Here is a 14,950-nt window from a genome sequence, read left to right as displayed (position 1 = left end):
GTCGAATCCAAGGATCAGATCTGAACCCGTACATTGAGTAAGAATGAAAAGGACAACAACAAATCAAAAGTTAATAGCCTTAGACAACCACTGTGAAATGGTCTGCCTTGACACAGGCTATCCCTTCTTCTTGCCTTCACAAGAAATGAGCAATTGATCCAAAGATCTGAACAATTTAGTTTTGTTAAGACAGTACCTCTGTTGTGTGTGGACATCCAAGGTATGGAGTATCTTTTCTCCCTCATTTTTAAGTTCAAGAAAGAAGACGGAGAGGGATAGTTTGGCTTAAAGTAAACTCAGAAACCACTTCAGTCATAAAATAAGGATTAGTTCTCAAAGAAACCTTATCTCAGTGGAAAATGAGATATGGTTGACTCCCCATAAGAGCAAGCAACTCACATACTCTTTTTGCAGAGGTCAGAGTGATCAGTAAAACTGTTTTCAATGTTATGAACCTCAAGTCATCCAGATTAGCTGGTTCAGATGGAGCACCTGTTAGCTTCTCTAACACAAAGTTAAGATCCCAAGGAGTGGCCACTGGTTTTCTTGGAAACCTCTTATACAACCCCCTTTCAAAAACATTTTAACATAAGAATGCACTGAAAGAGGAGGATCAATGGGCAGACATGCTGAAATGGCCAGAAAATGAACCTCGATGGAGGAGTAAGAAAGGCCATATGATAGTAACTCACACTTATATATTGTAAAACTGGAGTACAAATAGCCCTGAATGGATGCTGGTTATGTTGTTGGTACCAACTAGAAAACCTTTTCCATTTGCTAATATCTGATTTTCTAGTAGCAGGCTTTTTTGCCTCCATGAGTAACTGCTGCATATTCTCAGTAAACAGGCGCCTAAAGGGAATTAAGAACCAATCATTCAAGCAGTCAGTTGAAGTTCATTGGGCTGAGGTGTATCAAATACCCCTGATCTTGTGTGAGTACATCCCTCCTGTAAGGAAGCTTGTGGTAATTTCTCCTGGCCATTTCCAAAAGAAGGAGGAAACACTGTTGCATAGGCCAGAAGGGAATCACCACAATGATCTTAGGGGAGTCCTTCTGAATCTTCAGAGTACCCTGGATATCAGTGAAAAGGCTGAAAGGCATACAGAAACATTCCTGCCCAAGGAAAGGAAAAGGCATCTGTCTTCCAGGCCTTCTTGCTTGGAGTCCTGAAGCAGAATCTTGCCAGTTGATTGCTCATACAAGAGGCAAATAGATCAACTTGAGGAACTCCCCGCAGATGGATCAAATCTTGGAAGACCCCTTGATCTAGTTTCCATTCATGAGATTCTGCCCTTGTCCTGCTCAGCTTGTCTGCCACACAGTTATGCTCTGACTGTAGGATGCCTGTAGAGTGACAGTGTGCTGTGAAGCTATTTCCCAAGCAAACATGACTGGTCTGCAAAGAGGGTACGACCTGGTTATCCTTGTTTGTCGATGTACCATATAACTGTGATGTTGTCTGTAACAACTTGAAAGATCCTGAAGACCAAAGGCAATTCAGAGGGTTGAGTGCCTTGATCAGGGCAAGCATCTCTTTTATATTCATGTGCTTGCATCTGTCCTCAGTCTCTCAAACATTTTGCATTTTTATCCCTCCTGAAACTGCTCCCCAAGCAAAGTCTAAGGCACCTGTGGTGAATGACTGCTTTGGAACAGGGAAGGAAAAGGGAAGACCCAGATTTAGAGATATCTGCTGTCTCTACCAAGTGTTCTCTTCTGACAAACTCCAGCATTGGGATTTGAAAAGACGAGGGATGCTGGTACTGAGACCAAAGAGACTTCAGATACTATTTTAACTTTATCATGTGGGGTCTTACCAGGCGTACCATGAGAATCATAGATGTCTTGAGATACAAAATCCTGAGGTATTCCCTCTGAGTGACTGAAGTCTGAGTAGAAAACCTTAGAAACACATCTAACTATAGATCTATTTTTTGTAGTGGAAGAAAAGCTCTTTGAACTGAGATGTCTAGCTAACACCACAGGAACACAATTCTGTGTGAAGGAATCAAAAAAGACTTTTGAATGTTTTCAAGTGAGAGATTCTTGACACTTTGTAAAAGACTCTGGAAAGATAAGTGATTTAAATAAGGAAAATGTGAATAACCTGTCATCTGTAATGGGTTACACACAGGAGCTAGCCACTTTGTGATCACCCTTGGAAGAATAGATAACCTGAATTGTAAAGCAGAGAACTGATAGTGTAACCCAGACATTCTGAACCTTGGAACTTTCACAAACAGGTTGAGAAAGAAAAGGCTGAGAACTAGTCTCCAAGAAGAGTCCTTCTTGCACCAGAAAAAGTCTTGAATAAAAACCTTTCTTGCACTGATCTGGGGAAAATGGTTCTATTACTCCTCAAAAAAAAGTATTTGGTTGATGACTGGAGAAACAGGTGAGACTGGTTTGGAGGATGAGGAGGAATCCCCTGAAAAGGAGGGAGGATTTTCTTCTGCCATCTGCAACCCTCCTTTGTCTGAATCAATCTGATCCCAAAAAGAAAGGTGAAAACCCAGGTTCTAGGAAAGATTCAAGGGAATGGTTGGGAGGAAAGAAGAATTCTTTAATAGTCAGTCTGTATTATTGGAGTGCCCCCTTTCCTGGAAAGCTGACTACTTTTACTTTGAACATTCCTGATGCTTTTTCTTGTAAGTCTGCTTGCTAGTAGCTTGTTGACACTGTTTGTTTTGCTTTCTCCAAAAGGAACCGGAGTATGCAGGAAACATTTTAGAAAACTTAGAGAAGGAAGGCTGAAAAAATCTGAGTATCTCCCTGAACATCAATTTCCCTCTTTCATCAAACTGACTACCTGAGTAACAGGAGGACCAAACAAAAACTTCCTTATTAAAAGGAGATTGTAAAATTTCAGATTTAACATATTCAGACAACTTGTGTGCATTTACCATTACAAATCATCCCTTAAAAGGAGCAGCAGTTGTTGCTCTGGATATACAGTCAGCACAATCATCAGCAAATGCTAAAGAATGTTTGTTATGAGGGATACAGAAGCAGTTAAAGAATTCAAAGAGGACTTACCTTCAGAAGAGGGAAAACTGATAGCAATGCTTTCCATATTGTCAAATGAAGCCATTATTTTAACAAGAGAGCCTGATCTTTTAAAATTCTAAACACTAAAGTGGCAGAATAATACAGCCTCTTCCCTATTCTATCAAAGGCTTTCCTATCATTAACACAGGAGGAAGGTTTAGATTTTTGGTAGCAGGAGGGTTTAACACAGAAATAGCTGCAGGATCAGTAAGACTGAGGACCTTTATAGTGTCTGTCTGCCTTTTTGGGGGGATGCAGGCTGACTGTCAGGCATATTTCAGGCAATATCAAAGAATACTCCAAAGCAGGTAAAGTAGGAGGAATAGCAGCAGGCTGTGGAAATTCAGAATCGTTTTTTCTTACTAAAGCATCTCATTCATTCTAAAAAAACAGTTTCAGAAAATAAACAAAATGAACATTTTTCCAAAAAAGACAGAAAAAACACTCCTCATGGTCAGAATTAGGTACTTCAGAAGACATATAAGAAAATGCCCTTTCCTACACCCCTTTCTGATCATTAGACAGGGAATCAGAAAAAGATGGAACTGACTTTTTCTTTCCACCAACAACCCAGTCACCTTTCAAAGGTTGTAATGCCAGCAATAAACCTTTAGCCAAGCCAATAAACTCTTCCTCATCCATAGACCAACAATCAGAGGAAGATAAATCTTAACTTTCCATCTCTTTTTCCTAAGGGCATACCTAGAAGGGGAAAGAAAGTTGAATTTAGCTTTACCTGGGGACCAAACCTTTTAGCCTGGCTACACAGTAATGCATTGCTCATCCCTGCCACCAAGACTGACATGAGTGGCTCTCCCATGCCCAGCAAGGGCATCTAAACAGCTGCAAAGGACCATGGTCAATGGTGGCTGAAGTGGCTGCACCTGAGGGGTCTAGAGAAAAAAAGTGAATGGTCTGAGGACCTAATAATGGCCAAAGCAGAGTCACCCACTAGCCAATGAGGCATAGACCTAGCCCCCTATGCTGGCAAGGGCTCCTTACCCATTTTCTTTGTCTTAGGTCTGGAGGAGGGTAGAACTGTAGGACCAGTATACTGTTTCATGGTTCTGCCATAAAAGGAGCCTGATTCCCGATTATCACAGCTACAGTGAGTTGGTGACTGTTAAGTTGTCCTAAGTACTGTTCTCAAACAAAATATATAATGGTACTCTCCAAATACACTTGTCCCCAATGTAACACAATAAGACTCACAAAATAAGCACAAATTTTTCCACAAACAATGTTTAAACTAAGCGCAAACAGTAAAAGTTAAAAACAGAAGGTAGACTGCCTGTCAGACCAGCCAGTCTCAAGACAATCTCCTAATACACATAATTTTCCCAAAAAAACATTGTTTCTCAGAAATACATTTCTACAAAATAAAGTATTGTGGAAGGTTTCCCACAAAGGGAACTTATCCGCCCCAGCAAAGAAAGACCATTAGCCACTTACTGATTCTCTAAAGCCAGCAAGAAGAGTGGCCTGTACAGGTGGCAAGAAAGTACTGAAGCTTTTAGTACTTATACTGCTCGCTTTCTCCACTTAGAGCTTGTACAACCAGCGGCCTGGGCAGATGTATGGGAGCAGCTCAGGATCTGGAAGACTGGCTGGCTGTTAGTTTCTTAACAGGACATACGGCAGACAGTTTAAGTTACTGTAGAAGTGATTATGATGAACATCTGGTGTAGGATTCACAAGACTAATGCCTGCAAAAGTCCTAATGTGTCCCCTGTCCTGTAGCAAGGATGGTCAATGAATACAAACTCACCCCCCTTGAGTCCATGTGTTGCAGGCACATATCTACAGGCTCCCAGTTGTAGCTGACAATGTCCTGGTCAAGGAGATTATGTCAGCTGCAGGCAGACCTGTCTGTAGCACAGATTGAAAATGCACATCATATGGTTTGCTATGATGGTGACTACTAACACATGCTGCACAGATAATGCTGCTCCAACTCTTAACATTATGATGTGAGTGAAGCCTCTGTAATCTTTAAAATCCTGTAGTTCAAAACAGATCTGTGCTGCTACTCTTCATGATAAATTTAAACATCTATGAATCACTTTGCCACATTTGATATTCATCATTTGCATAATTAATGATTCTTATTACCATGATGACACTTGTTTGCATATTATTATGTAGTCATTTTCATACTGTACATACTGCACTATTTTTCTATATTGCAGTCATATTAATTGTATCTCTGAGTCACTAAACCACACTCCACCACCACAAGATACTTCTCAGCATGATATTACACATAATGCTGTATACTAATAGTTTTTGAATATCCTGGAGATTTCATCAGCTCCAAAGTTACGTTAGATATGTATAATTAAGGATGTTACACTACATATAATGTTCTTACTCTTACTGCTGGGTATAACCAAGGTAAGCATTACAACATCATATATATAAAATGAAACACAAGGTTATCAATTAAAACTGAACTGTTTTCTTTTTAAACAAATGTGCTACAGAAACCACAAACATATGCTGTAAGGCTAAGCAAGGAACACTATACTAGAGACGAAAAATATATCACCATGAAAATTTTAGTACCTTATAGCACTTGCATGAAACCATATGTGCAAAATAAGTTTTATTAATACATCCTCAAAAATGTATGCACACACACACACACACACACACACATATATAATATATATATATATATATATATACATATAGTGTCATTGCTTTGTTTATTATTCCAAATCATAGACAATGCAAGGAAAAAAAGGTAATAAATAAAACTTACCAGTTCACCTTCATTCCAGTAGTTTTTATCTTTCCATCCAATGGAAACCTAAAATTAAGTAAAATTTAGCCACTTTATCTGGTTATCATTGATTAGCTTGTTATCAACATTTGGAAATAAACATCCAAGCAAGCTGAGTGTCATGATCTATAAACAAGATATAACCAATATCAGCTAGACTTATTTTAGTATTTTAATGTATTCGTTCATTTAAAAACAAGATGGGTGAAATAATTTTCAGCTATAACTTTAGTCATCTATGTGTGTGTGTGTGTGTGTGTGTGTGTGTGTGTGTGTGTGTGTGTGTGTGTGAAATCATTTTCAGCTATAACTTTAGTCATCTATGTGTGTGTGTGTGTGTGTGTGAATATATATATATATATATATATATATATATATATATATATATATATCATCAAAATGTCAAAATCCTGAAACCCCCACAGCCCTCGCTAATTATATATATATATATATATATATATATATATATATATATATATATATATATATATATTTCAACCCTGACATCACACTGCACTGCAGTAGAGAAAGGGCAAATTCCCCATTCCTGACATTTCCCGATCTCAGTGGAACAAAAAGCGGATATTTTTCCAACAGATGCTTTTCTATCAGCTGTACCAACTTTTTCACCCTTTGATGGAAAAAAAGCAATGATGAAATGTAAGTAACCCGTATACTATATATAACATACAGTTAGAGAACAGAAATAGAGTAACATGCATACATATATCTGAGATAGATAAAAGTTATGTACTCAACATAACATTGCATCTGCGTTGGTCATTTTCATTCTTCCTCAATGAATGGGTCTCTGATCTGACCTTGGATACAGCTCAGCCGCATTTCTTCCAGACTCTTGGATACGACTGTCAAGCTCCTCTCCTTACCCATAATGCCCCTAATCCCTGTATTACCTCAGATCAAGTTTGCTGCTCAGCCCGTAAAAGGTTGATTATAACCTATAGAAAGAGAAAGAAGAGAATAGGGGCTCATACTGGAACAGCAGTTCCAATATTTCTATCAAATCATTCTCAAAGGAAAAGGAGAGGGGTAGGAGGGTGGGAAGTTGAGGAAGAATGCAAATGACCTACACAGATGCATAGCTATGGTGAGTACATAACTTATATATCTCATGGTGTAATTTTCATTCATTCCTCAGAGAGTAAGACAGAGTCCCCAGCTACGATAACCTTGGGTGGCCCTCATGAAAGGAGTACTGCAGAACCAAAGGCAGCCCTACTTCTGGAAATGAGGTCCAACTTATAATAAGGAATAAAGGTGTGAGCACTGGACTAAGTAGCTGCAGTACAAATATCATCAATAGAGGCTCTAGCTCAGAACATAGATGACACAGCCATAGATCTAGTGGAGTGAGATTTAGGAGGTCTCTTTTTTTAGGCAGACCTCCTAGAAAATAAACATATGATATGCAATATATTAACCATTTTGCTAAGGTAACTTTATAAAATGGTTTTCCTAATCTGTTATGGACAAAGGAGATGAACAGTTGGTCAGTTTTCTTTATTCTTTGAAGATAAAAATGAAGCTGTCTATGCACATCCAAAAGATGAAGCATGTGATCTCTTTTATTGGAAAATTCTGGAAAAGAACACAGCCAAATTAATCACTTGGTTGATGTGTGTCTCAGAGACTACTTTAGGCAGAAAAGCTAGATTAGTACATAAATGACTCTATCTTTGTGGAATAACAAATATTATGGTGGTTTTGAGGAGAGTGCTTGGAGTTCAGAAACTCACCTAGCTGAAGTAATGGCCACTAGAAAATTTGTCTTCCAAGAAAGAAATCTGAGATTAAACTTGGCTGAGGACTCAAAGGGAGGTTGAGTCAAGTTCTGCAATACAAATGTTAGGTTCCATGGTGGAGTAGGATCTTTAATCATTAGTCTAAGTAAAAAGGTACCTTTAAGGAAAGGTTTGCATAACCTTGATGAATACAGAGAGAAAACATTATCTCTTCTGTGATAATTGGAGATGGCTACTAGATTAATTATAATGGTGGAAAAACTAGCTCCTTCTTGAAAAACTGAAGCAAGAAAATCTAAAACAGCAGGAAACTGAGCAATAAAGGGATCTAATTCTCTCTGATGTGCCCAATAAGAAAATCTTTTCCATTTACCCTATATATTTTTCTAGTGGAGGCTTTTTGGGATGATATTAAAATTTGGTGAACCAGGGAAGAAAGCCTGGACTGTCAAGCTATCACTGGAATTGGAGAAACCATGTGGTCAACTTGAGGTCTGCAATGTCTGCGTGAACCATCTCAGCTGGATGAGATATCAAATTTGGACTGGGGTTCAATGTCCAAGGAAGACCACAGAAAGGGAAACCAGACTTGCAGAGGCCAAAAAGGGGCAATGAGGATAACCTTGCTTTTCAACAGGAATGCCTTCTGAAGAAATTTGTGAATAAGAGGTAAGGGGGAGTAAGCGTACAGGAGAATGGAGGGCCAAAGGTGGATTAGAGCATCCCTGAGTGATTCCCCTTAGAGGGAATTAGGGGGAAAAACCTGCTGCACTTGTTGTTGAGGAGAGAGGCAAACAGACTGCAGCAAGGCTGACCACATTGATGGAAGATTCTCTGCCACTGTATGGTTGAGAGACCACTCGTGAGGCATCAGAAAAGTCCTGCTGAACTTGTCGGCTAGAACGTTGGATTCCCCCGGTATTGTGCTGAAAGGTGAAAGTGGTTGGAGGAGATTGCCCACTGCCACACTCTCATTACTTCTCAACAAAGGGGATAGGACCTCATTTCCCCCTGTTTGGTGATGCACCAGAGCACTAAAATGTTGTCCGTTTGGACAGCAATTGTTCCTAGAGGAAGAGAGCGCTGAAAGGCCTGTAACGATAATGACCACTCTCTTCTCTAGGATGTTGATATGCAATTGGTCCCTTCTGTGGACCATGTACTTTGGACAGTCCTTCCCAGGAAATGCCCCCCCCCCCCGTCTCAACTTGCAGGCATCCATGGTCACCTTGGCTGCTGGGGGGTGGAAATACAAAGGAACATCCATGACAAACTTCATTGAACTGAATACACACCAAAGCAGGGAGTCCCTGCAAATCTGAGAAAGTTTTATAGGATGGTTTAAAGGTTGTTGAAGAGTGAACCACTGAACCACTAGAGTCCATTGAAGAATCTACATGTGGAAACAAGCAGATGGTAGCAGGGCAATCACCACAGCCATTGACCTCTTTTAGGAGGTCTGCCTTAAAAGAGACCTCCTAAATCTCACTCCACTAGATCTATGGCTGTGTCATCTATGTTCTGAGCTAGAGCCTCTATTGATGATATTTGTACTGCAGCTACTTAGTCCAGTGCTCACACCTTTATTCCTTATTATAAGTTGGACCTCATTTCCAGAAGTAGGGCTACCTTTGGTTCTGCAGTACTCCTTTCATGAGGGCCACCCAAGGTTATCGTAGCTGGGGACTCTGTCCTACTCTCTGAGGAATGAATGAAAATTACAACATGAGATATATAAGTTATGTACTCACCATAGCTATGCATCTGTGTAGGTCATTTGCATTCTTCCTCAACTTCCCACCCTCCTACCCCTCTCCTTTTCCTTTGAGAATGATTTGATAGAAATATTGGAACTGCTGTTCCAGTTTGAGCCCCTATTCTCTTCTTTCTCTTTCTATAGGTTATAATCAACGTTTTACGGGCTGAGCAGCAAACTTGATCTGAGGTAATACAGGGATTAGGGGCATTATGGGTAAGGAGAGGAGCTTGACAGTCATAGCCAAGAGTCTGGAAGAAATGCGGCTGAGCTGTATCCAAGGTCAGATCAGAGACCCATTCATTGAGGAAGAATGAAAATGACCAACGCAGATGCAATGTTATGTTGAGTACATAACTTTTATCTATCTCAGATATATGTATGCATGTTACTCTAGTTCTGTTCTCTAACTGTATGTTATATATAGTATACGGGTTACTTACATTTCAACATTGCTTTTTTTCCATCAAAGGGTGAAAAAGTTGGTACAGCTTGAAGAACCAGCTTTGCTCTGGGAGAAAGGTGTGAAAACATCTGACTGACATGCAGTCTTAAGCACTGTACTCTATTTGTTGGAAGAAAGGCCGAATGTCCATGTGAGCTCCTATAACCTCCAAGACTTGAACCAATTGGCAATGGGAGTTGGAATAATTGACTGTGATTCCTAAAGACTGACATAACTGGAGTAAGTAGTCCCTGGCCTTTTTGAGGAGATGCCTGGTTGGGCCACTGAGTAGCCAGTTATCTAGATAAGGAAACACTCTGAATCTGATCAGTTTGAGATGAGCTGCTACCACTGTCATACATTTGGTGAACACCCTGGGGGCTGTGGTGAACCCAAATGGCAGGCTCTGAACTACTAATGACTGCCCCCTGCCGAAAGATCAGATATCTCTTGGAACATCTGTTCATAATGATGTGATAATATGCATCATAGAGATCTATGGAGCATATCCAGTCATCCTTCTGCAGAAGAGGCAGAATGGAATGAACTGTGACCATCCAGAACTTGGGAGTTCTTTACAAATTGATTTAGATTGCTGAGATCCAAAATGGACCTCGGGTCACTGTTATCTTTGGCACTAAAAAGAACCTTGAATAAGTTTCAAATCCTCTCTGGTTTAGTGGGACCTCCTAGATGACTCTTTTGTCTAGCATCTTTTGAACTTCTAGAGCTGCCAGCTCCCTCTGATTGGGTGGAACATCAGGGAGATTTTTCTGTTTGTGTGGAGGAGTTTGCAAAAAGGGAATGATTTATCCTCTGGATATAATTCTTTGCACCCGAGTATCTTTTGTGATGGATGCCTAGTCTTACAGGTGCAAAGACAGGCACCGCCCAACTACCTCCAGAGGTAAAACATTGGGCACCACTTTAGGAGTGCTGAAAGGGTCTATCACAAAAGGAATCTCTAAACTCTTGATTTTGTGGGCCACTTCTGCCATGAGGATGGTGCCTACTATTGGAATTTCTACCTTTGCCTCTGGGAGAAAATTGCCCTCATGAGTCCTAAAACGGTCCTTGTGATTTTTGGAACTACATCTTCTTACCACCACTCTGATTCCTAGAAAAAGATCTCTACAGGTTAGAAAAATGGATTCCCACAGCAGACAAGGAGATTAACCTCTTGGATGCATTAGAAATTTACCGAAAGGTGGCCAGCTATGAAGAAAGCTGTTTCTGCTCCTCCGCCAACATAGACCCAGGCATAGAATTAGTTCCTTAATCAAGTCTCTCTGCAATCTGGTAAAGTGTTACAAGTAGGTGAGTGAACATAGAGCAAAGGTCACTGAGACGTTAATGTGCTTTCCAAACCTGTCCATTGCCCTAGACTATTAGGAGGATAAACAGAAGAGTATTGCTCGGCTAGCTCCTTTTTGTGGCTGCCACCACAACCGTGGCATATACAGAAAATCCCTTACTCCACTAAGGCCTGTCTTTGAGTGGAGAGAGAAACTTGTCCGGGTAATGAGGAATTGTTTCTATGGTATCTAGCTCCTTCCATGTCTAGTGGGGCACAAGATCTATAAGGTCATCCGACGGATGGGTAACTCAAGATATACATGGGCTGGACCTGAAGGCTTCTAGGACCACTAACTCCACCTGGGAAGGGGGATTGGTAGACCATCCACATTTCTGGCTAAGGATCTCTAGAAGGTCTCCAAAGGAGATGTCTTCTAGTGGTGATCTGAGGGGACCATTCCCCTTCATCCAAGTCGGTGTCTTTGGATAAAGATTCCTGCAGTGAATCTAAGTGTCTGCTTTTACACAATGTCTTCCAGGGGACCACTTCAGTGTGATGATCTGGACAAGTATCAGAAAAGAGGGGAAGTTTCTATGTAGAAACTGCCTGGAAGCACATACGGGTTGGTTGATGAGGCTCAGAAGTCTGAACCAAAGGGGTTATTGGGGGTAGGATCCAGAGAAACAAGAGTAGAAAGTGCTCTCAGGTGAGAGAAAGCCCTCTCCACCACCTCAAAAGCAGAAGGACTGGTAGAAGCTGTAGCCAAATTCAATGGAGCCAAAACTCCATGTGCCTCTAAACCCTTACCCTGTCCAGACTCCTGTTGCAAGGGAGGAGTTGGACACGAGATGTCCAGTGCTGAGGCTCTGAAGGGAAACAATGGCTCTGGAACTCTCACAGTCAAAGGCATCCCCCCCGGGTCTGGTGCTGATGCTTCAGATCCAAGATTCATCATGCTCTAGGGGGGATTGGTGCCAAACAAATCAGGGACACAGTCAGAGTTGAAGGAGAAGCTGTCTTCATATCCAACACTTCAACTTTCTGAGCTCTCAGATCCAAGGTCTCCAAAATTGTTGGGTGGATTATCGAAGGGGAGACAGTTACAGGCTGAAGGCTCATGGATCTGATGAGAGACAGAGCCAGTAAGACCCCATCTGGATCTGAGCTCTGAGGAATTTCCTCATCATCCTATCCACATCTGCTTCAGAGAGACTTCAGGAGGACCTGATAGAAGATGAAGGGGAAGGAGGACAAGATATTTTCTTGGGTATCTTTTGTAAAAAAAGGAGATAGAAGCATAGGAAAAATAGGCTATGGAGAGAAGCAAAGGCTTCGAGGTTGAGAAGACATGAACATTCCAGACATCAGATCTGAAGAATTCAGATCCAAATGCTTAAAATGATTAGCAGATGCATGAAAAGATTTAGGAGACCGGGCAGGAGACTGTTTTCTATGCTCCCTGGGCTCTGAAGCCATTTTAGACTTTTTTTATTTTTTTGAGGGGGAGGTTGAGCCCCTGAGGCAGAAGCTGAAGAAGAAGGAGCAGAAGCTAGAGGCAAACCCTTCAAGACTAACTTATTACATCTGTCCTTTAGGGCCCGAGAGTTAAACCCTACACAGATTTGTCAAGGGGTTTCGAGATGGCCTTCTCCTAAGCAATAGACGCACTCCCTGTGGGCATCAGAGTTGAGTATCTTATGCCAACAGGAAGTGCATTTTTTAAAACCTGTTGGCTTTTCAGACATCTTAACGAGAAAGAAAAAGAGAAGAGATAGAAGAAAAGTTTCTTTTTGATTTTTTTTTTTTACAACAAAAAGGTAAAGAAGGAAAGAAAATTACTAGCAATGGTAATAAAAACTACTCTAAAGGCGAGTAACAGAGATTCTTTGTAGAGGAAAAAGGAAAGGGTTACCAGCAATGGTAACTAAAGATACGCAATAACTGGTAGAAAGAAAATGCACTTATGGAAAAGAAAATTGAGAAAAGAGAGGATAGGGAAATAGCTAACAGATAGAACTAATAGAGAATTTAGCAAAATCTGATTTTACTCACAAAAGAGTGACTATAGCAAACCCAGATTTTTTGACAGCATGATCCATGTCCAAACTGTAAGAACAGCAAACAAGATTGGGGTAATACAGGGATGCGTTTATATCACGTTATCGAAAGATGATAATAGCCAATGCTATTTCATCGGCCCCAAAACATCTAAACATGAAAATATCGAACATTCAGAACAGCAAATTTTTTCCCATGGAAAAAATTTGCTGCTCCAAAACACATACACACAACACAAGCACATCAAACAAACAGCAACCACACACATGCATTTAAATTCCTACATCTAACACTACACTAAACTAAACATACACTACTATCTTCCACTTACCTTAACCCAAACCCTAACCCTAAGGTCCGTCACTATCGCACACTCACCTAACCTACGCCCTAACCCTAACTCACTTAAACCACCCCTAACCCTAAAGTCTGTCACTATCACACACACGCCTAACCCGCGCCCAAACCCTAACTCACTTAACCCACCCCTAACCCTAACGTACAAACAATTGCACACTTACCTGAACCCAACCCGTAACTTTCCACCACAGCGCTAAGAATAGCAAAGCCACAGAAACGGCCAACCAAATTCTTTCCCGAGGAAAGAATTTGCTGTTCTGCAGCTTCACTATTCTTAGTGTTTGCTGAATAGTGTTCGATATCAGAACATTCAAAGTTTTAATACTTCGATGTTCTGATATAGACCCTACAGGGATTATGGGCATTATAGATAAGGGGAGAAGCTCGAGAGCCAGATCCAAGAGTCTGAAAAAATTAATCTGCTCCAGATCTGAGGTTGGATCTGGGACCCATTTGTTGAGGAATGAATGAAAATGACAAAATCAGATCTCATATATATAAATAAATGTGCATGTAAACAATATAACTTCCCAAAATGGCTTAAAACACTGTTAAATAAATTTACAAAACATACAAGGTAAAAAAAAGAAATGAATACCACATGCACAGAAATTGACCCTTTATTATATAAAAGGGATAGGTCTAGGGGCAGTGCAGGATTAAAATTAGGATTAGCACATGTTAGTAAAGTTGGGCAAGGGGGCAAAGCCTCAATGTCCTTCCATACTAAAGTGTGCAAACCTAATCCTGACCGCAATCCCAATCCTCAGCTTTATCCTATGAAAACCCAAGACAATGAGACGCACATCACTTATAACACCATACATGACAGTACTAAATATATCCCCTAAACTAGTCCTTACTGTAACCCTAACTTGCAAACACCCATACCCCCCCCCACACACACACACATTCTCCAGAAAATGTAACCCTCTTACCCAGCCCTTATTCTAATCTTAACCAACAAACAATACTATACATACTCCCACCCGAATCCCACTCACTGGTAATCATAAACATTCTATCTTCCTATTTCTGAAATATACAAAACTTGACAATTAATATTTTCCATGTTCTTTCCCCACCTAAACACACTGTTGAACAAATTGCCATTCAACACATTGATAGAGGCCCATAAATATATACATATGTATTTATGTACAGACTGAAAGATACACACACACGCACGCATACACGCACACGCACACACACACACACACACACACACACACACACACACACACACACTCACACAAGTATATTACTTTTAGTCATCTCAAATAGTAGAATCATAACTATTTAAAAAAAATCACTGAGTAGAATCATATTTTGTCTAAAACAAGACCAAATATTTTATTTCTAAAATAAGTTAAGTTAAAAAGAAGTTATGTACCTACCATAACGTTCCATGTTAGTTGTCTTCATATCGCTT

The 14,950-nt window shown here is 40.4% G+C and overlaps 1 protein-coding gene across 1 annotated transcript in view; it reads right to left on the bottom strand.

Annotated features, from left to right (window-relative positions):
• Positions 1-14,950, bottom strand: part of HFM1 (helicase for meiosis 1) — a 3,254,758-nt gene that overhangs the window by 540,555 nt on the left and 2,699,253 nt on the right. The window contains exon 21 of the mRNA XM_044086815.1: positions 5,819-5,866. Within this exon, the coding sequence (XP_043942750.1) occupies positions 5,819-5,866 (48 nt within the window). The remainder of the gene's footprint in view (positions 1-5,818; positions 5,867-14,950) is intronic.

This window comes from Protopterus annectens, chromosome 10.part0 (assembly GCF_019279795.1).
Source record: "Protopterus annectens isolate FY-2018-M chromosome 10.part0, PAN1.0, whole genome shotgun sequence".
In the NCBI taxonomy this organism is placed as follows: Eukaryota; Metazoa; Chordata; order Ceratodontiformes; family Protopteridae; genus Protopterus; species Protopterus annectens.
Note: the sequence above shows the minus strand (reverse complement) of the source record. Positions and strands in the feature narration are given on the sequence as shown.